Source organism: Lipotes vexillifer, unplaced genomic scaffold (genome assembly GCF_000442215.2).
Source record: "Lipotes vexillifer unplaced genomic scaffold, Lipotes_vexillifer_v1.1 scaffold853, whole genome shotgun sequence".
In the NCBI taxonomy this organism is placed as follows: domain Eukaryota; kingdom Metazoa; phylum Chordata; class Mammalia; order Artiodactyla; family Lipotidae; genus Lipotes; species Lipotes vexillifer.
The window spans coordinates 2,082,071-2,104,126 of record NW_006792734.1 but is presented as its reverse complement, the minus strand read 5'-3'; the positions used below and the strand labels follow the sequence as shown (position 1 = coordinate 2,104,126).

At 37.1% G+C, this 22,056-nt stretch overlaps 1 protein-coding gene across 1 annotated transcript in view; it reads right to left on the bottom strand.

The window, feature by feature from the left end:
- UBXN7 (UBX domain protein 7) overlaps nucleotides 1–22,056 on the bottom strand; it is a 62,796-nt gene that overhangs the window by 18,363 nt on the left and 22,377 nt on the right. Inside the window, 5 exon segments of the mRNA XM_007472105.1 lie at nucleotides 619–709; nucleotides 2,064–2,210; nucleotides 13,022–13,134; nucleotides 14,367–14,432; nucleotides 20,441–20,508. Coding sequence (XP_007472167.1) covers nucleotides 619–709; nucleotides 2,064–2,210; nucleotides 13,022–13,134; nucleotides 14,367–14,432; nucleotides 20,441–20,508 — 485 coding nt within the window.

Sequence of the window (22,056 nt, the reverse complement as noted above, 5' to 3'; positions counted from 1 at the left end):
CACTCTTTCTGAATTCTCACTAAGTATTTCTTTCAGCATATACATAATTAAAATTTACTGGGAACATATTCCCACCCAACACCAGCTTAAGTTACATAGTGTCTTCATAACCTAGGGGATACATTAATTATAACCAACCTAAGAGATTCCCAGCCATCATGATGGAGGAACTACTTTATCTACTGATATCAGTTATTGCCATTTAGGAAGAAGAGATTCAGAGAAAGCAATACTTATATAAAACTCAATCAATTAATAATCAACCCAGCTCTACCCTCTGCTTCTTTGGTGGGATTACAACCAGTACCTGAACAATCTTAACATTTTAGTGACCTAAGGGGATTCCTTACAAATCATAAGGAAGATAAACAGTTATTCTTTGAAAGAACAGAACTGCACAAATATAAAATACTACCATCTCCCAATGTTGTTGGAAACATATTCCCTAAATACACACATCAATAGATGTTTAAATAATTCTAAAGGGCATGAACAAGAACCCTTCAACTAAATTACTACAAACAATTTTGAAACTGGACCCAGTCAAATACTAAACATTATTTAGGTAACTGAAAGTTAAATAATAGGTTAAAGACCATAAGCTGAAATAACCCTTACCTGTCCGTGGATCCAAGATGGAAACATAGGGGAAATCCCCTAGCTTATAAAACTGTATATATCTCTGACCTTCCTCACTGTCATGATAAACCTGTTAAATCATTGATATTAAAAAAAAAAAAAAAATCAGCCTCTTAGAAAAGTACTAGCTATATCCTTGTTATATACAAACAGCAATTAAAGAGAAAATGAAGGCCACCTAGTGTGAACTCCCTCCATTTCCTGCCCTCAGTCACTTCTGAAACTTACATAAATATAGCAATCCATTCTTCCTCCTTTCCCAGTTCAAAGAGGTATTGCTCTTCCTTTTCAAGTTATCTGTCTACCTATTTCATTCCTGACTCTCAACCACATATATCTTAATAAATCACAATATATTAAGATTATAAGCTCAAGTGCATAGCATACTGCTAGGCAAAGAAATGCTCAATCAACAGTCGCTGAATAAAAGGTTACCATTCAGAAAAAAATTTACTGTATTTAGGGGCCTGTAAAACATGAACAGGCAAATTACTAACATTAATAGCATGTCTTACAGTGGGGAAAAGATTAATTTCATTCAGAAGTATTTATTTTATAAAAAAAATTTTTTTGGCTGTGTCACACAGCATACAGAATCTTAGTTCCCTGACCAGGGATCAAACCCATGCCCCCTGTGGAAGCACAGAGTCCTAACCACTGGACCGCCAGGGAATTCCCTGTAATTTTTCATAATATAAACAATCGGAGCACAATCATCTACCTGTAGCTTGGTAATTTATATAAAAAGAAACCAGAGCCAGTAAGACTAAGTGACAAGTTTAAGGACATACAATTAAAGACTATCAAACTTAAGCTAAAATCCACGTCTTAGTCAAATGTTTTTTGACTACTTCAAGATCTTCTATAGTTCCCACTATCAATTATAGTAGCCACTAGAACATGTGCTACTAAAGCATTTGAAATGTGACTAGTCCTAACAGCTGTACTGTAAGTGTAAAATACATACCAGATCCTGAAGGCTTAACACCAAAAAAAAAAAAAAGAAAAATCAAAACACCTCATCAATATTTTAATGTTTTATATTAGAGATATTGATTTTTAAAATATATTAAAATCAATCGCCTGTTTCTTTTGACCTTTTTAAATGTGGCTACTAGAAAATTCTGAATCACATTACATTTCTATTGAACAGTACAGCTGCACACTCTATCAAGACGTTCAAACTCTTCTGAGATATGAATACTATATGGTTTACACGGCTTGGTTCCTTTTCTCCTCCTTCCCTTCATTGCTGCCCTTTCACTTATCCTTATTATTTCAGCCATTATGGGTGGTTTTACTTCTTCATATGTCAAAATTTAACACAGTTATGAATTTTTTCCAGTTTATAACCCAATTCCTCTTCCCCGACATCCCATGTACCAAAGTAAAATACTACAAAATTTTTAATTAACTCTCCCCACCTGCCAGAAAATGAAATGTTCTCGGATAATATTCTTCACAGCTTCATTGCTCCATACGTCACGGTTGAGGCACTGGCATGCAAAGTCTTGTACATTCTGAATGTTTATCATCAACCACTTATTCTGCATCTGGCCACACTCTTTGGCCTGTAAGAGTAAAGTTACATAACAATTGTTAGAAACATTTTCTACTTGGTAACTGGTATGTTTCAGAATTCAGAAGCTGTCCTTTTTCCATATAAATACTAAGTTTTTTCCCCAAGTATGGCATCTATAGCTTTCAGTGCCTAAACATTAATTACAGGCTTCCCTGGTGGTTCAGTGGTTAAGAATCCACCTGCCAATGCAGGGGACACGGGTTCATGCCCTGGTCCGGGAAGATCCCACGTGCCGTGAAGCAACTAAGCCCGCGAGCCACAACTACTGAGCCCATGTGCCAAAACTACTGAAGCCTGCAAACCTAGAGCCCGTGCTCCACAGCAAGAGAAGCCACTGCAATGAGAAGCCCACGCACTGCAACAGGGTAGCCCCCGCTTGCCGCAACTAGAGAAAGCCCGCGCACAGCAACGAAGACCCAAAGCAGCCAAAAATAAAATAAATAAAATTTTTTAAAAAACATTAATTACATTATTTTGCTTATATGTATATAGTTATACTGTCCATTTGCAAGCATTTTTCAAATTTAAATGGACTGTTTTCCTTTTATTCACTGTTATTTGTTATAGTAGCTGGATTTTTATTGTATATGTAAACATCTTTACCTGAAAAAGATTCCACAAACAAGGGCAACAAGTCACATAATTCTATTGTGCTGTCAATCCCTATCCACAAAGATATCTCTCCTTTTTAATAGTATGTAACTAGTATGTGCATATTAGTTTATGTTGTTTTATTTTCTTCAACATCATTTTCTATAAACATTTCCAAATATATTCATCTCGATTATTAGGCATGTGGTATTTCACAGAATCACTCTAAATCTTTCAGTAAAAGCTGCTGAGGATTTTTTCTCTCAGGGTTGTTTTCCTAGGAGTGTATTTCAAAACAGATTACAGATCAAAGAATGTTTCAGAATAATCTCCAAAAGACTCCCCAATTTATAGCACAATTATCAATCATGAGTGCGTGAGTGTGCACTTTCTTTTTTGCCTCACATTTCCTCATCACCATAATGACCTAAGAAATACTGCTGAACTGGAAAAGAATGGCAGAAAAGCAAATGAACAAATGCTACCTCAAACCTTTGCACAGAAACAATGAAATGAAAGCTATAGTTTTGAATAATTTTGTCCTGGAACAATATTTTTTCCAAATCAGTTTGACGTGGGAAAATCTTAAGAATCAATTAACTCAGGTTAACAACAATTGAAGAACATACATCACTTTTGAGGTATTGGAGAATATAAGACTATCTTTTGTTTTATAACAAAGTTTACACAGTCTTACAAAAATTGTTATCCTATTTTTCTGTACAAATCCCCCAGAGAAAATAATTTTATAATATTCATTACTGATTCCACAGGTGAAAATCCAAGTTCTAAAAGGAAATAGTCCTATATTGAGCCAGAAAGCTACAATTAACTGGTCAAAAGCTTATTTTTAAGTATACAAATTTAATAAAATAACTCTCTGCTTCTAGAAAGTAATAGTATTCCAGTTAATTCCTTGCCTATAGTAAGCACATAGATTTGATAAATGGGAGATAAATGAGTAATTATATTGCTTCAACCGAAGAAAAAGTATTTGAGAACGAAGAAAAAAAATAACACACTCTAGAGAGACAGATTGAAGAGTACATAATCCCTATAATAAAGTAAATTTATTAAGTCTGCCTCAACTACAACACTGGCCAAAAAAAAGTATAACGAACTTCCCTGGTGGTCCCATGGCTAAGACTCCGCACTCGCGATGCAGGGGGCCCAGGTTCGATCCCTGGTCAGGGAACTAGATCCCACATGTTGCAACTAAAGATCCTGCAAGCCGCAACTAAAGATCCCGCATGCCGCCACAATGATCCCACATGCTGCAACTAAGACCCGGCGCAGGCAAATAAATAAATAAATATTTAAAAAAAAAAGTATAAGTGAAAAATAATAAAAGTCCAGAATTCAAAAACAATGGAGAGTCATTTGCTATTGTTTTTAAAAATTCATTTATTCACATTCACACTTTCATTCATTCAGATTCATTCATTTGACAAATATTTGAGGATCTATCATGTTTCAGGTACAGTTATTGATGCTGGATTTATAGCAGTTACCAAAACAAAAAATCCCTGCCTTCATGAAGTTTACATTGGGAGAAACCTTATACAAGCAAAAGAAACTGGAAGATGTTGTTAAGAAAGTACTTCTAACATAAATCAAAACTACAATGAGGTACCACCTCACACCAGTCAAAATGGCCACATTAAAAAATCTACAAATCTGGAGAGGGTGTGGAGAAAAGGGAATGCTCCTACACTGTTGGTAAGAAGGTAAACTGGTGCAGCCACTATGGAAGACAGTATGTAGGTTCCTTAGAAAACTAAAAATAGGGCTTCCCTGGTGGCGTAGTGGTTGAGAGTCCGCCTGCCGATGCAGAGGACGCGGGTTTGTGCCCCGGTCCAGGAAGATCCCACATGCCACGGAGCGGCTAGGCCCATGAGCCACGGCTGCTGAGTGTGTGCGTCTGGAGCCTGTGCTCCGCAACGGGAGAGGCCACAACGGTGAGAGGCCCGCGTACCGCAAAAAAAAAAAAACTAAAAAAAAAAACTAAAAATAGAGCTACCATATGATCCAGCAATTCCACTCCCGGGCATATATCCCAATAAAACTATAATTCAAAAAGATATATGCACCCGTATGTTCATAGCAGCACTATTCACAATAGCCAAGACATGGAAACAAGCTAAATTTCCATCAACAGGTGAATGGATAAAGAAGATGTGGTACATATATACAATGGAATACTACTCAGCCATAAAAAAGAATGAAATAATGCCATTTACAGCAACATGGATGCAACTAGAGATTATCATACTAAGTGAAGTAAGTCCGACAGAGAAAGACAAATACCGTATGATACTACTTATATGTGGAATCTAAAACATGACACAAATAACCTAATCTAGGAAACAGGAGCAGGCTCACAGACACAGAGAACAGACTTGTGGTTGCCAAGGGGGAGAGCGGGTGAGGGAGAGATGGACTGGGAGTTTGGGATTAACAGATGCAAACTATTATATACAGAACGGATAAACAATAAGGTCCTACTGTATAACACAGGGAACTATATTTAATATCCTGTGATAAACCATAATAGTAAAGAATATGACAAAGAATGTATAAATATGTGTAACTGAATCACTTTGCTGTACAGCAGAAATTAACACATTATAAATCAACTATACTTCAATTAAGTAAATTAAAAAAAAATTACTTCTAGAAAGAAGGGCCCCCAAAAAGACACAAATTTCATGCAAAGCAGCAATGTCTGGAGGGAACATAAGAGAATCTTATATAATCTCACTAAGTATACTAGTTATGTGAGTCAAGGATGAGAGGTGAGAGTGGGCTATGGGACAAATGATGAACCTTTCCTCTTGGAATTCATTAGGTTGTTCTGAATCAATATTCAAAAGCCATTATAGAGAAACCCAAGAGCAAGTGTGGCTACACCAAATAGAGAGGTATGTGACAGGGTCTATCTGTGATAATGGGAGAACAGTGAGAGACTAACATCTCTCCCAGTCCCAAACAGATCAGGAAAGTATGAAAAAAGGATACAGAGGAAAAAATAATTTGCTTGAATAAATATATATGCATAAAAGTCAAAAAGGAAATATATTAAAATATGCACAATACTTTCTTATGTAAATGGAAACTACTATTATTTTTCCTTGCTGTTTTTTCTATAATTTTGCCTAATTTGAATAAAAATATAAGCTATGTATAAAGCTTATTTAGAAAAACTTTATCTTAAGTATTTTGTTTCTGAAACAGTTCTTTACCTTTTAACTAAAATGTTTTTACTTGCATTTATAGCAAGTACTTTTGAAGTTAACAAAGTACTCTTAGTAGGACTAGGTGCATGTGCAATTGAATGGCAAGTTTTTATATTTTATTTTTATTTTTTATAAACTTATTTTATTTATTTATTTTTGGCTGCATTTCCTCTTTGTTGCTGCATGCAGGCTTTCTCTAGTTGCGGCAAGCGGGGGCTACTCTGTTGTGGTGCACAGCTTTCTCATTAAGGTGGCTTCTCTTGCTGTGGAGCACAAGCTCTAGGCACACAGGCTTCAGTAGTTGTGACTTGCAGGCTCTAGAGTGCAGGCTCAGTAGTTGTGGAGCATGGCCTTAGCTGTACCGTGGCATGTGGGATCTTCCTGGACCTTGAACCTGCATCCCCTGCACTGGCAGGTGGATTCTTAACCACTGCACCACCAGGGAAGCCCTGAATGGCAATTTTAACAAATAAACATGTATTTCATATGAAAATAAGGAATATTATGGAAATTGTTCTGATTCTTTCTGTACAATATACGCTAGACTATGCCACTCAATCATTTAACAAAGATTTAATGAGGGGCAACTGTGTGCCAGACACCCCTCTATGCACTGTGAATATACAACAATAAATAAAACAAAATCCCTGTGTTCATGGAACTTACATGCTAATGGGAAAGAAGAAAACCTAAGAAATGCTCCCTTGCCCGGGTCAGATTATTCATCCTAAGTCCCTTGCTCACTCAGCTCCAGCTACACTGGTTTCCTTGGCTGTACCAGAAATTTGCCCAAGCTCTTTCCAACACCAGTGCCTTTACACTTAACTGTTTTTCTGCTCTTCCCTAAGACCCTTCTATGGTTTACATTCCCTCACTTCTTTCAGGTTTCTACTCAAATCTTTCTTTCAGAAATATATCCTCATCTTCCTATCTGAATCAGTCCTCTCATCACAATTATAAAAGTGTGTGAAACCTATGAAATCAACCTTGCTTTCCATTTGCCTGTAAGAGCACATGCACCTTAATGTCCCCAAACAGAATAGTCCTCTCTTTGTCCTTCCCTTATTCTATTGTATTCTTTCTCCCAGCAACTACTGTAACCTGAAATTTCTCTGTGTCAAACACATACCTACAAAAATATATACATGTATATACACTAAATATGTTATATAGGTATTGTTTTTTATTTGCTGGTAGTCTGTTTCTCCCTCTAGATTATAAATTTTTTGATGGCAAAGGACTTTGTATATTTTGTTTACCACAACCTCCCTGTGGCAGAAACTGCTTATAGGTAACAAATATCCATTTTTCCCTTCTCCTTAATAGAATCTCCAAAGAAAAAGAAATAAAAGGAATACAAATTGGAAAAGAAGAAGTAAAACTGTCACTGTTTGCAGATGACATGATACTATACATAGAGAATCCTAAAGATGCCACCAGAAAACTACTAGAGCTAATCAATGAATTTGGTAAAGTTGCAGGATACAAAATTAATGCACAAAAATCTCTTGCATTCCTACAAACTAATGATGAAAAATCTGAAAGGGAAATTAAGGAAACATTCCCATTTACCACTGCAACAAAAAGAATACCTAGGAACAAACCTACCTAGGGAGACAAAAGACCTGTATGCAGAAAACTATCAGACAATGATGAAAGAAATTAAAGATGATACCAACAGATGGAGAGATATACCATGTTATTGGATTGGAAGAATCAATCATGTGAAAATGACTATACTACCCAAAGCAATCTACAGATTCAATGCAATCCCTATCAAATTACCAATGGCATTTTTTACAGAACTAGAACAAAAACTCTTAAAATTTGTATGGAGACACAAAAGGCCCCAAATAACCAAAGCAGTCTTGAGGGAAAAAAACGGAGCTGGAGGAATCAGACTCCCTGACTTCAGACTATACTGTAAAGCTACAGTAATCAAGACAATATGGTATGGCACAAAAACAGAAACACAGATCAATGACACAAGATAGAAAGCCCAGAGATAAACCCACGCACCTATGGTCAACTAATCTATGACAAGGAGGCAAGGATATACAATGGAGAAAAGACAGTCTCTTCAATAAGTGGTGCTGGGAGAACTGGACAGCTACATGTAAAAGAATGAAATTAGAACACTCCCTAACACCATACACAAAAATAGACTCAAAATGGATTAGAGACCTAAATGTAAGACCAGACACTATAAAACTCTTAGAGGAAAACACAGGAAGAACACTCTTTGACATAAATCACAGCAAGATCTTTTTTGATCCACCTCCTACAGTAATGGAAATAAAAGCAAAAAATAAACAAATGGGACCTAATGAAACGTGAAAGCTTTTGCACAGCAAAGGAAACCATAAACAAGACGAAAAGACAACCCTCAGAATTGGAGAAAATATTTGCAAATGAATCAACGGACAAAGGATTAATCTCCAAAATATATAAACAGCTCATGCAGCTCAATATTAAAAAAACAAACAAGCCAATCCAAAAATGCGCAGAAGACCTAAATACACATTTCTCCAAAGAAGATGGACAGATGGCCAAGAAGCACATGAAAAGCTGCTCAACATCACTAATTGTTGAGAAATGCAAATTTAGAGAAATGCAAAACAAAACTACAATGAGGTATCACCTCACACCAGTTAGAACGGGCATCATCGGAAAATCTACAAACAACAAACGCTGGAGAGGGTGTGGAGAAAAGGGAACCCTCTTGCACTGTTGTTGGGAATGTAAATTGATACAGCCACTATGGAGAACAGTATGGAGGTTCCTTAAAAAACTAAAAATAGAATTACCATATGATCCAGCAATGCCACTACTGGGCATATACCCAGAGAAAACCACAATTCAAAAAGACACATGCACCCCAATGTTCATTGCAGCACTATTTACAATAGCCAGGTCATGGAAGCAACCTAAATGCCCATCGACAGACAAATGGATAAAGAAGATGTGGTACATATATACAGTGGAATATTACTCAGCCATAAAAAGGAACAAAACTGGGTCATTTGTTGAGACGTGGATGGATCCAGAGACTGTCATACAGAGTGAAGTAAGTCAGAAAGAGAAAAAAGTATCATATATTAACGCATATATGTGGAACCTAGAAAAATGGTACAGATGAACCGGTCTGCAGGGCAGAAAATGAGACACAGATGTAGAGAACAAACGTATGGACACAAAGCAGGGAAAGCGGTGGGGGGTGGGCGGTGGTGGCATGATGAATTGGGTGATTGGGATTGACATTTATACACTGATGTGTATAAAACTGATGACTAATAAGGACCTGCTGTATAAAAAAATAAATAAAATTTAAAAATTAAAAAAAAAAATAGAGGGCTTTCCTGGTGGTGCAGTGGTTGAGAGTCCGCCTGCCGATGCAGGGGACATGGGTTTGTGCCCCGGTCCAGGAGGATCCCACATCCCGCGAAGCAGCTGGGCCCGTGAGCCATGGCTGCTGAGCCTGCGCGTCCGGAGGCTGTGCTCCGCAACGGGTGAGGCCACAGCAGTGAGAGGCCCGTGTACTGCAAAAAAAAAAAAAACAAAAAAAAACAGAATCTCCAATTTTCAGCTAAGCATCTTGATTTCCTAGTGTCCTTTGCAAGTAGGTGTGGCCACATTGCTAAGTTCTGTTACCAAGTCCAAGCTCGCTCTGCCTGCCGCACGACAGGCCAATAAGTCCAGAGATGAGGTGTTGAGGCAAGGGACTTTATTCGGAAAGCCGGTGGACCATGATTACAGCAGACTAGTGTCTCAAAAGAACCATCTTGGGGCTTCCCTGGTGGCGCAGTGGTTGAGAGTCCGCCTGCCGAAGCAGGGGACATGGGTTCGTGCCCCGGTCCGGGAAGATCCCACATGCCACGAAGTGGCTGGGCCCGTGAGTCATGGCCGCTGAGCCTGTGCATCCAGAGCCTGTGCTCCGCAAGGGGAGAGGCCACAACAGTGAGAGGCCTGCATACCGCAAAAAAAAAATAAAAATAAAAAAAAAAAAGAACCACCTTATCATGGTTTGGATGCCAGTTTCTTTTATAGAACAGAAAGGGAGAGGAGATGAGGAAGTAAAGTAAAAAGGCCGTTAAGTTTTGCAAATAACCCCTGGAATGGCCAGCCTTGGGGAGGGGATGTGTTAATTTCTTCTTTCTTGCAGCCATCCACAGGTGGACAGGGTTAGGATGCTTCCCTGAACAAAGGCACTTTGGTTTAACTTTCAGACAGAGGGGCAGGGTTCCCTGAGGCAGGCCATTATATATGGACAGTATCCTTTCAGTAGGCAAAAGCAGCAGAAAGCAACAGTTAAAGTAAAAGCAACAGATTCAACATGTAGTCTGATTTGGCTCTTCCCTGTTACAATTCTGGTCAATGGAATGTGAGAAGTGATGTGTATTACCTCTAGGTTGTGCCTTTAAAGGGAAAAGGTGTACCCTTCTCCGTCACTCCCTTCCTTCATGCTAACTGAAAAGCAAACATGGTAGTAAGCCACCTTGAATCACGCAGACAAGGGCAAGCAAGACCTCGCAGAATAGGACAGAAAAAACTGCATTCCTAATAACTTCATAGAGCAGAACCATCCTAACAGCATGGACTTCTATCTTGTTTAAGTTAATGTTTGTTTTATTCCTGGTCTCTCTCACACATAGTTAAATCTTTATCCCAATACACATAATCCCCATTCCTTAGAATAAGGCCTTGCAACAGGAGGCCTCACTAAATATTTACTGAATGAACAAGTGAACTAATCAATCTCTCATCTGGTTAGCCTGAGCCAGAACCCTTAAACATGGTCTACCTCTAGTTACATTAAGAAATAAGAAAGTCTATGAGCTTCTCTGGTGGCACAGTGGTTAAGAATCCACCTGCCAATGCAGGGGACATGGGTTTGAGCCCTGGTCTGCGAAGATCCCACATGCCGCGGAGCAACTAAGCCCATGCGCCACAACTACTGAGCCTGCGCTCTACAGCCTGTGAGCCACAACTACTGAGCCCGTGTGCCACAACTACTGAAGCCCGTGCACCTAGAGCCGTGCTCCACAAGAGAAGCCAATGCACCGCAACAAAGATTAGCCCCTGCGTGCAGCAACGAAGACCCAACGCAGCCAAAAATAAAATAAATTAAATTAAAAAAAAAAAAGAAAGAAAGAAGGAAGTCTAGTTTCTACACCTATAAAACTGTGGCTCAGATCTATATCTAATTCAAACCTGTGGGTCCTGCCTGAGCAGCCAGACTATTCCTTTAATTTTTAATATTCACCTCTCTAAATTTCAGTGAACTTAATTTTGCATATTACTTCTCTAATTTCTATAAAACTAATGGATATATCATTAGTCATAATGAAATGCCTACTTGTTCTGGGAATGTTTATATCATTTAAAGGCTTGTAAATGATAAAGTTGAGTATTATCAGTGAAAAAAATGAAGATTGTTGAAAACAACATAGGTCATAAAATTCAAAGAAAAAAGGTGACACAACTTAACAAAATGAATCAAACTTCAGATGACAGTATCAAAAAAGATACCAGGTCTTCCCTGGTGGCGCAGTGGTTGAGAGTCCACCTGCCGATGCAGGGGACACGGGTTCGTGCCCCGGTCCAGGAAGATCCCACATGCCGCGGAGCGGCTGGGCCCGTGAGCCATGGCCGCTGAGCCTGTGCTCCGCAACGGGAGAGGCCACCCCAGTGAGAGGCCCGTGTACCGCAAAAAAAAAAAAAAAAGATTCACATTTTCCCTTAATAACAAGCAGCAGAGTAACTGCTTTTTATGAGCCCAAAGTGACAAAATTAAATCAAGCTCAGAGTTATTTAGTTAAGCCCCAGAGCAACACAGAAGCTAATGAAAATAGAAAGCACATCAAAACAAACTCAGTTCCTTTTTGTCTTACATGTTGTGCTATTCTGTCAATGGTTATATTATCACCAGAACAGTAGAAAGGATAGGCAGTCACCATGTTAAAGATCATGAACGAAAGATGAAGAAAACTGAGGAGACATCTAACCTGACATCTTTGAGCTGATAAATGAACACCAGACTCCCTGAACTTTATTTACACAACAAAAAGAAACACATTTAATCAAATCTCCATCATCTGGATTTTGTTACACGCGGCCAAATACTTTCAGGTTTTAAAATTCAGAAAATTAAAGAATTCAGAAGGAAAAAGCTTACAGTTAAATTTCTTAACCTAAATATTTCATTTAGGCTAGTTTAAGAGTATGTCTAAGGACAAAATTTTTTTAAAAAAACAATCAAAATTCACTTCTAAATATGTAGCTACTAACGTCATTTTTACAGTTATTGTTTGGCTTACTTTATCCTAACAGAAAAGACTTACCTGAAATTTCAGTGATTTACATCTACAGAAATGCTCTTCTGATTCAAAAGAGAGTTAACATGATAGTCAACACACAAAAGCAAGTTGTTTGAACACTTCAACAGAAGAATATTTAAAATTCTAACTAAACGCATTCATTTACCAAATACCGTGTTCCTATTAAATGCTAGAGACTGGGTCCCACGGACCACAAAAAGAAAAAGAAACATGGTTCCCCTGCCCTCAGTAAGCTTATAATTTAGCAGACAATCATATAAACCTGCTCCGGAAAGTTTTCCTTTGGCTTCAGCTAAATTAAAACAAGAACTAAGGGAGAACATACTCCGCAACCATAGAGATATTCTTTTAAAACACACTAGAATCCTCATAAAAATATGGGTAAAAGATACCTACAAACAACTCACAAATGGCCAAAACACACACACACACACAATATTCTCAGCAGTAAGTAGTAATTAAAAATATATAAACTTTTAAGAAATATAAACCAATGTAACCTTCTAGGTATTTCATACTTACTAAGACGCCAATTCTCTATATGCTGAAAACTCTTTTTTTGCCCTTAGAAAGAAAAATGCCACTAAAAATGCAAGAAGATTCATAGCTCAGGCTTAGAATCTCCAACAACTTACTGTTTCAAAGCTGCCTTTATGCATCAAATCAATGGGTGGCCGGAATAGATCTGCAAGGGTAGTTAGTTTCTTATCTATTGCTCCTCCATTTCTTAATTCCTGTTCTTGTCGAACTGCAACACAGGAGGATGAGAAAGTTTCAATTAGCCATAAAATAAGACATGAATCTTGCATTTAAAAAAAAAAAGGATCCGTTGCAAGAACTAACGAACAATGTGCTTGACCTCAAATGTAAATGCAAAGATCTAAGGCTGACTCTGAAAAAAAATACAGTCAGGTGGGGAGGGAGTCTTAAGACTTGGTGCTCTCTATCCAAAGGTAAGAATAAAACTGGAAATTATGTAAGAGTCACTTATTCAAAATATTTCCTTCACATACTCAAAACTAACTTTAGCACAGGAGAAAACTTTCATCTTCATTTATCTATTTCTGAAACTCATCTTAATTTATCTAACTACATTCTAGTTGTTTCTAGCTACATTCCCAATCTTGAAAGATTATGGCAGTGAGAGAGAATGACTACTACTGCTGTCATCTTCTCCTGGAAGGGCACAGGATTCCCTGGATGACCTGAGTCAGTCTGGATTCCACATCAACTCTCAAGTTACAAGACCTATCTGTGCTTCAATGAGCTCATTATAAATTATTACAAAATCAAATATGGTTCCAGAGTTTCTCATATATTCTCTAAACATAACTGTCTTTTCTCTAGGATTCCATTGCTAAATCAGTATTAAGTCCACTAAAAGGAGAAGGCCAAGACTCTCATTCTTATTCAACAGAAAGATATAAACCTATTCCAAACAACTGTTGCCACAATGTTAATAGTGGCTGCTTTGGGTAGTATGGCCTTTTCTTCTTCTATTTTCCAATCCCTATAATAACCATTTTCATTGTGGTCATTCCTTTAACTGACATATATCAGGATCCTGAGGAAAATCAGTTTTTTATTTTATTATAGTCAGCATTTAAGTGCTCATTCAGAAACAGATTAAGTTTGTAAATTACCATATTTCTCACATTATATCCATCTCTCTTATTCTTCTATAACTAAGTAGGTTAGAATCTGGAACAATTCAGCTCAAGGTGGAGTTAACAACAATCACAGACTGAATTCATAATTTAGTTTTTAAATAAGATGAATCCTCAAAGTTATTAGGCCTAATATTAATCATCTTCTTAAGAAAAAAAATTATATAAAACAAACTAGGATCTTGACCTGAAGGGGTGTGGGTGCTTTTCCACCTTGTGGTTTTAATCTGTGGGAGAGGAGACAGGGGAGAAAGACAGTGAGAGAGGGAGAAGGAGGGAAAAAGAGATGATAAACTGGTTCATAGATACTTACTAGTTTCAGTTTGGAAATCCCGGAAACCATCAAATATTGAACGTGCAGGCCGTCGTCTTTTAGGAGCTATAGGTGGAAAAAATAGAATTGATACAAAAAGTTAAACATTAATTTTGTAACAATTCTAAAAATGTCCTTATCTATAGCAATTTCTTATTTTAAGACACTCAGATTCATAATGGTGCCCTCCTTCAAAATATAAAATACTTTAAAAACCTTCAAGGCATTCATATATAAATAACCATCTTGAGCCCAATGATATTTTACAAAAAAGAAAATTAAGGCCCAGTTAAAATACTTGGCCAAACTTGTGTAAAAAGATAGGAAGAAAGATTTTGAGGATGACTTCCCATGGCGATGAAGCTACATACATGCTGCAAATACATAATTCAGGTTAGCCTAAATGATCCGCCTACCCTTTAGTATAATACTTGAGTAAGTTCTAAACCATAATATTTAAGAACTACCGCTTAGTAAGTGGATACACATGCAGAATTATAAACACCAAAAAACTGTAATTTTGGAGGAAAAAATTTTTCCTACAGTTAACAGAAAAATGAACAGGACCAACATCCTTTGATACCCTTGTATAGCGTCTATTACCCAGTCCTTAAGTATTGTACAGATAAAGCTGAAAAAGCAATCATCAACACGTTATCTTCCTGTATGTTCTTAAACGTAAAAATTTTACCAGGTCTTAAATGGGAAAAGAATCTGAAAAAGAATAGATATATGTATATGTATAGCTGAATTACTTTGCTGTACACCTGAAACTAACACAACATTGTAAACCAACTATACTCCAATAAAAAAAAAAGTTATCAGGTCATTTACATACATTACAGTAAATAAAGACATTTAATGATTCTTTCAATATGGATAACAGTTATTCAGTTGGTTTATGGCAAGCCCCACAAGCACTGCCAGCATGTAACCAGAACAGTGCTACACATTAACAGATGATGATTACATAGTAAGATTAGACAGAAACTATAAAAGTCTCCCATCCCATGTCAAAGCATCTTTCCCAACAGCCTGTGTTTGCCATTATATAGGGTAATTCTTTTAATCTAAGAACTACTGAGTAAAAAACAAAACAAAAAAATTACAAAAGAATGCAGAACCATATGTTAAAAAAATACCACATGTGCTTAAAGCATTATCAGGTCAGTATATCATTTATGCACATATATGTATCAGTATTTATATTAAAGAATCACAATATTATCTCTAGGAAAAGGAAATTTGGTAAAAATCAGAGACTTCCATATTTTAGCTTTGTACTGAATTTCAAAATTTAAACTGAATTTTACATATAAATTGTTTTAAATAAATTATTATATAAATTATTAATTTTAAATTTTATTATTTAAACTTATAAAATTTAAATACTGCATTATTTTTCCTCCCTCCCTTTATAAACAAGAAGCAAGAAATGTTATTCTTTTCAATCTTGGAACTATTTTTAATCAAGAGTCAAGAGTTCCTATCTTAAATGTACATGTTTCTAGCAGCAATAATATTAACTGCTCAAATAATGCTTTCTTAAAACTCATTACCAGATATTACTTAACCATAACAATTAAGAAAGTAAGGTTATCTTAGGATAAGACATAAAACAGCTGCCTAAGAAAGCATATTATTATTGGGGAGGTAGTACGTAGTAGATAAAAGGTACTTTTCTTCTACTTTTAAACTGCCAAAGGCAGGCCGGTCAATATTCTACATTCTTCACACACACACACACACACACACACACACACACACACACACACTCACTCACTCACTCTCTCTCTCTCTCTCTCTCTCACTCCCCACCCCCACCCCACCCCCCAATTTAGCCCTTCTCTATTATACACTTGATCTCCTGGAGATTCATACTAGCTCCTCTTATTGCTAGCTTTCCAACCACTCTCTTTTATTTCTTGGGCTCGTGACCTGCTCCCATTTGTTTCCCCCTTATATATTCTAAGTCTAACCAAGAATCTCTTCTCAAGCCACAACACCTCTAGCTCTAGGATCATTATTACTCCTGCCTGCCTCTTCAATATGTGGTTTCCTCACTCTTCCAAACCATATGCTATAAGTAAACATCAGTCCTCTGTACTCTCACTCCACTGCCCACGTAATAGGAGTGCTGGTCACTGAGGTCAAAGAGACTAAGCTACAAAGAGCTAAAAGAGATTCAAAAAGGAGCTTCATAGTCAGAATAGGGGAGGAACAGAGAACAAAATTTTTTTTTTTTTTTTCTTGCGTTATGCGGGCCTCTCACTGCTGTGGCCTCTCCCATTTGCGGAGCACAGGCTCCGGACGCGCAGGCCCAGCGGCCATGGCTCACGGGCCCAGCCGCTCCGCGGCACGTGGGATCCTCCCGAAACGGGGCACGAACCCGCGTCTACTGCATCGGCAGGCGGACTCCAAAGCACCGCGCCACCAGGGAAGCCCGAGAACAAAATTTAATGAGCAGAGCGGCACTGCTTCACATTTTCACAAATCTCTGTTAATAACTGGTATAAGAGAAGACACCTGAATTTTTAGATCTGCTTCTGCATTCAATCTGCTGCTATTCCTTTAGTTCATGTATATGAAGAAAATTAAAATTCAATTTCACACAGACACGTAGTTGTAAAAGGGAAGAGTATTTTAATAGTGTTTTAAGATAATTGTGAACATTCTCCCCTGCTACTACACCAAAGCTCAACCAGTGGTAATTTCTCAAAGGTTGGCTACAACATGGAATCTGAAATCTTATCAATGAACTTTTCATATTCTGCTCCATTAAAATCCATTAGTCTTATGTGCTAGGCAGGCTCTGTGATGGCCCCTGATTATCCCTATCTCCCGGGATTCATAACCTGTGTGTGAACATCTTGAGTATGGGCAGGATCAAATAGAATGTGGCAGAGGTGATGGGATGTCACTTCCAACAGTTAGGTTACAAAAAGATAGTGGCCGGAGCTCTAGTGGTGCAATCTGTTAGCACATGGTACTTATACAAAAAGATGGTGGCTTCCATCCATCTTGGGCTGCCCTCTCTGGCTCTCTCATTTGCTCTGCAGTAAGGAACTGATGTCTCCAGCCAACCAGCAGCCACGTGAGTAAACTTAGATCTTCCTCTAGTCACGCTCTGAGATGACTGTAGCCCTGGCTGACACCTTGATTATACCCTGTGAGAGACCCTAAACAGAGGCACCCAACTAAGCCACACCTGGATTCCTGACCCACAGAAATGGTGATATAACAAATGTTTGTTTCAGGAAGCTAAATTTTGAAGGGATTTGTTAAACAGCAATAGATATCTAATCTATATTGCATATATAGATACTTACATATAGATCTGAATAGATCTTTCACCCATGCACAATTTTGTAATATTCTGCTTTGGTCATTTGAAAATACTTGTTCACTGAGTTATGCAAATATTCCAAATACTGACCATTTCATCATATGATATTAAAAAAAAAATCACCATCTGTTAATGTCACTGCTAACCTCATCAGAAAGCCTTTAAGTACTGGGAAGCTATCAAGCTCACAATCATGCACATAAACTTTCTAAAATTCTAAGTTCTGCCTGAAAGCCTTTTTTTCTTTTCTTAAATCACTGGCAACAAATAATGTCAGTTGTTTGCCTTGAAGCAGTTAACAGGCTTTGTTCACATTCAAAAAAATGTCTACCAAATGTTTAAGTCTAAATAACTATAGTTTGTCAGTAATCTTTCAAGAAAAATAATGTACCATAAAAAAAGCAGCTAGTTTTGCTTTCAACTCAAACAACTGTACAAGTGTTTTACCTTAAAGTAACCAGAGTACTTCAGTATGCAGAAGTGCTTTATGCACACATCCTATTTCATCAAACAGAATAGTTTAAAAATGTGGATCAAGATCAAATGAAATTAATTTTTATTGCTTTGGCTTTTTTTTTTTTTAAACTGCAAGTGTGTGTCAGTGAAGAATTCAACAAATAGTAGCAGTTTGGTGCCACTGTCCTGATTCGATTAAGATGCAGCAGTATGACCCATCACTGCTTCTGAATTATCAGCCCAAATGTCAACACAGTGAAAAAGGCAAATAACTTGTTAGTATTATTATGAAAACAGTTTTGATCTTACAGACCCACTGAAAGGGCATCAGGGACTCCCAGACCACACTTTGAGAATCACACTTTAAATCAATACTATCCCTGGGACTTCCCCGGTGGTCCAGTGGTTAAGACTCCGCTCTCCCAATGCAGGGGACCTGGGTTCGATCCCTGGTCAGGGAACTAAGATCCCACATACCACTACTAGAGAGCCCACATGCCACAACTACTAAGCCCGCATGCTCTAGAGCCTGCACGCCACACGAAGACCCAGCGCAGCCATAATTAATTAATTAATTAATTTTAAAAAAATCGATACTATCCCAAAGAAGAAAATAGTTCTCCAAAAACCTTTGCAAAGTTATAATAAGGTCTAATAATGAAAGTTAGGACTGACTCCCTAACTGTATAAAGTCATTCTCACCCCCCTCACCAAGCCAGATGTAGAAGGAAGAAAGTGGAGTTTCAAATGGGAACTCTTTTGCCTCTGTTAAACAGTAAAATAGCACAGAATCCATTTGCTGTAGTCTTCCCCACTCAAAGATCTTGCCTTTATTCCTTGCAATAAAGGAAACATAAAGCTTCCAAGGGCATTCCTCAGCTCCAATATCTATGACATTTATATGAAAAAAAAAAAAACCATGAACAATGCTTTATTATCTCTGGTATATTAAAGGCACAATGACTAGCTAAATTGAACAGTTCAGAAAGCACACATTATATTTCAATATTCAGACCTTATTGTTTTCTTCCTCCCATCTTTATTTCTGAATCTGGAAAGTATATTCTTTATTCCTTTCTACAGTAAACTCCAAAGCTCCCAAGTTAAAAATCAATCTTATAACTCTCAACTAAGTTGCTTTTTCAAATCAAAAGATATGGTTTATGTAATTTTCTTCATCCTTTTCTTACAATTTATTTCTTCTTTATTTTAGTTTACTTACGAAACTTTTTATACGCCTATTTCTCTGCACTGCTGTTCTCAATATATACAATATACATTTCTATGTCTCTATCTACCCGACCAAATCATAACTTCATCTGCTGGGGTTTTTTTAAATTTTTTTTTTTTGCCCATGCCGCATGACATGCGGGATCTTAGTTCCCCAGCCAGGGATTGAACCCGTGACCACTGCACTGGAAACGCAGAGTCTTAACCACTGGACCACCAGGGAAGTCCCCTATCTTCTGGTTTTTTTTTTTTTTTTTTTGCGGTACGTGGGCCTCTCACTGTTGTGGCCTCTCCCGTTTCGGACCACAGGCTCCGGATGCACAGGCTCAGCGGCCATGGCTCACGGGCCTAGCCGCTCCGCGGCATGTGGGATCTTCCCGGACCGGGGCACAAACCTGTGTCCACTGCATTGGCAGGCGGACTCTCAACCACTGCGCCACCAGGGAAGCCCTCTTCTGTTTTTTAATATACCTATTAATGCCTAAAATATCTGGCTCACAAAAGGTAAATAAGTGCTTATTAAAATAAAACTATAAATTTTCTTTAAATTTGATTAAATGTTCCATTTTCTACTATCTTCTCTATGCACCCCAGATCGATATCACAATTTTTTGCATGGATTAGGGATTACTTCCTCCTTTTTTCAATACAAGAACAGCACTTCTAGAAATTAAAAAAGAGTGAAGGTACAGCATATCAAGACAGTAAGGATATGGCAGTCAGGTGGGTACCCAAAAAACAAAATATAATCATAGTCTTTTATCTAATGATAGATTTGTTTCCATTTTAAGGTAGCAGTTCTTTTTGCTTATTTTCCTCCTTTTGGCGTTTTGCAACAACTATCAACTTTTTAATCTGGCTCACTCCTCAGAAAGAGCCAACTGTGCAACTTTCCTGAGGGGAGTACAGAATTACAAGATAAGAATCAACGCTACTTGAAGTAACAATCTCTGAGCAAGCCTTCATATCTTTTGATAGCTTCATTAAAATCCTGAAGACAACAATAAAGTCAAATGAAGCTAAGGAAAAAAGGTAAACTTACCACCAAACAAAGGTTCTGGTTCCACCAATATTTCCTGCTTTTGAGGAATTGGGGCACGGACTTCCTCTCTATAAAAAAAAAAAAAAAGTGGGAGAATATCCAAATGAAAACTGTTTTCTGCTACCTATTCTTACTGTAACTACTGTGAACACATTCAAATTAACAAATAAAATGAACAACAGATTTAGTGACTTTTAGGAACCACATTAAATTATAATAAATGACTGTCAGATGATATCCATATAGAGATGAACTGGAATAAAGTACCTGGCACAGATAGTGCAAATGGTTTTATAAAGAAAGAGAACAAACAGAAAAATAAATATTTCTCCTCTCCTCTAAGTTCCCTGCCCTAAATTCTTTAGAAAAAAAAGAAGATAGGAAATTTACAAACACACACAAACACACACACACACACACAATTCAGGCAAAAAATTAATGGAAAATATGAGCTTAATAAAAGCAATATTACATCAACACTACATCAAATAATAGATAATTAAATCACAGATATATTAAAATAAGCTTAAACAGGCAGTTAGTTTTATCCTAGTTATGAAGTTGGCTAACAAAGGTAGTACCCTTGGATTATTTATTAAATAGACACTAACATATATAAAACAGAAAAAATACTCTTTTAAAAGCCTAAAAACTCTTCAAAGTTTACCTCCAGAGGGTTTACTAATAATCCATCTCTTCTAGTGAACAATACTCATTTAAAATATGCTGTATTATAAATCAGTTTAATTATTTTAGTTTTAACTCCAATACGAAACTCTGCTGATTAATGCTCATAGCAAGTAAAAGTAAGTTTCAAATTTAATATGCTCCCCTTATAATAAATATTAATTTATGTTAGGCCTAATGTTTTTCATTCAGGTGTTTCTAAAAGTAATAACTGAGCTTAAGGCCCTGTTTTTGACACCTAAAAGTTGAAACTTCAAAACACACTTTATTTAATACAGTATCAATACTAATTTGTCAACAAAAACTAACATCCTGTAATCAAAGAACAACTAGTTAAACAAAGAAATCTACAATAAGCCAAATGAGTGAAGGATAAAGGATAATTCAAAATTATGTTAAGAACTCTTTCCTACTGGATTTGTCACTGCTCACAAACAGAACTGCAATACTCTAAAGAAACAGACAGTGTGTCTCTAAGAGGAAGCTCTATTAAATCTTTTTCACCAAAGAGAAATAGGCCATTATCTTAGCAAAACTAAAAACTTCAAACACATCTTTTACCTGAATAGATCTTTCCATTATTGGTATAATTCACCTTACTGTGTGTGTGTGTGTGTGTGTGTGTGTGTGTGTGTACAAAGTTATCTCAATCTAAGGCAATTTAATTACTCAAGAAACAACCCTTAATCTGATGAAATACATCAATTAGGGTGATGGCTTAATTAGTAGTCCCTATACAGAAAGACTTGATTACTACATATTTGAGGTCATCTATTCCAAGACTGCTAGCTACCCAACAAAATGGAAGAATGGAACAGAAGGTGAACTGTAAAGCAAGAAAATTATAGTTTAGGAAGTAGGTGCCACTATCAAATGTTAATCAATTAGTAATACAAATAATCTAAGTCAAATTATAATGTAATTCAGCA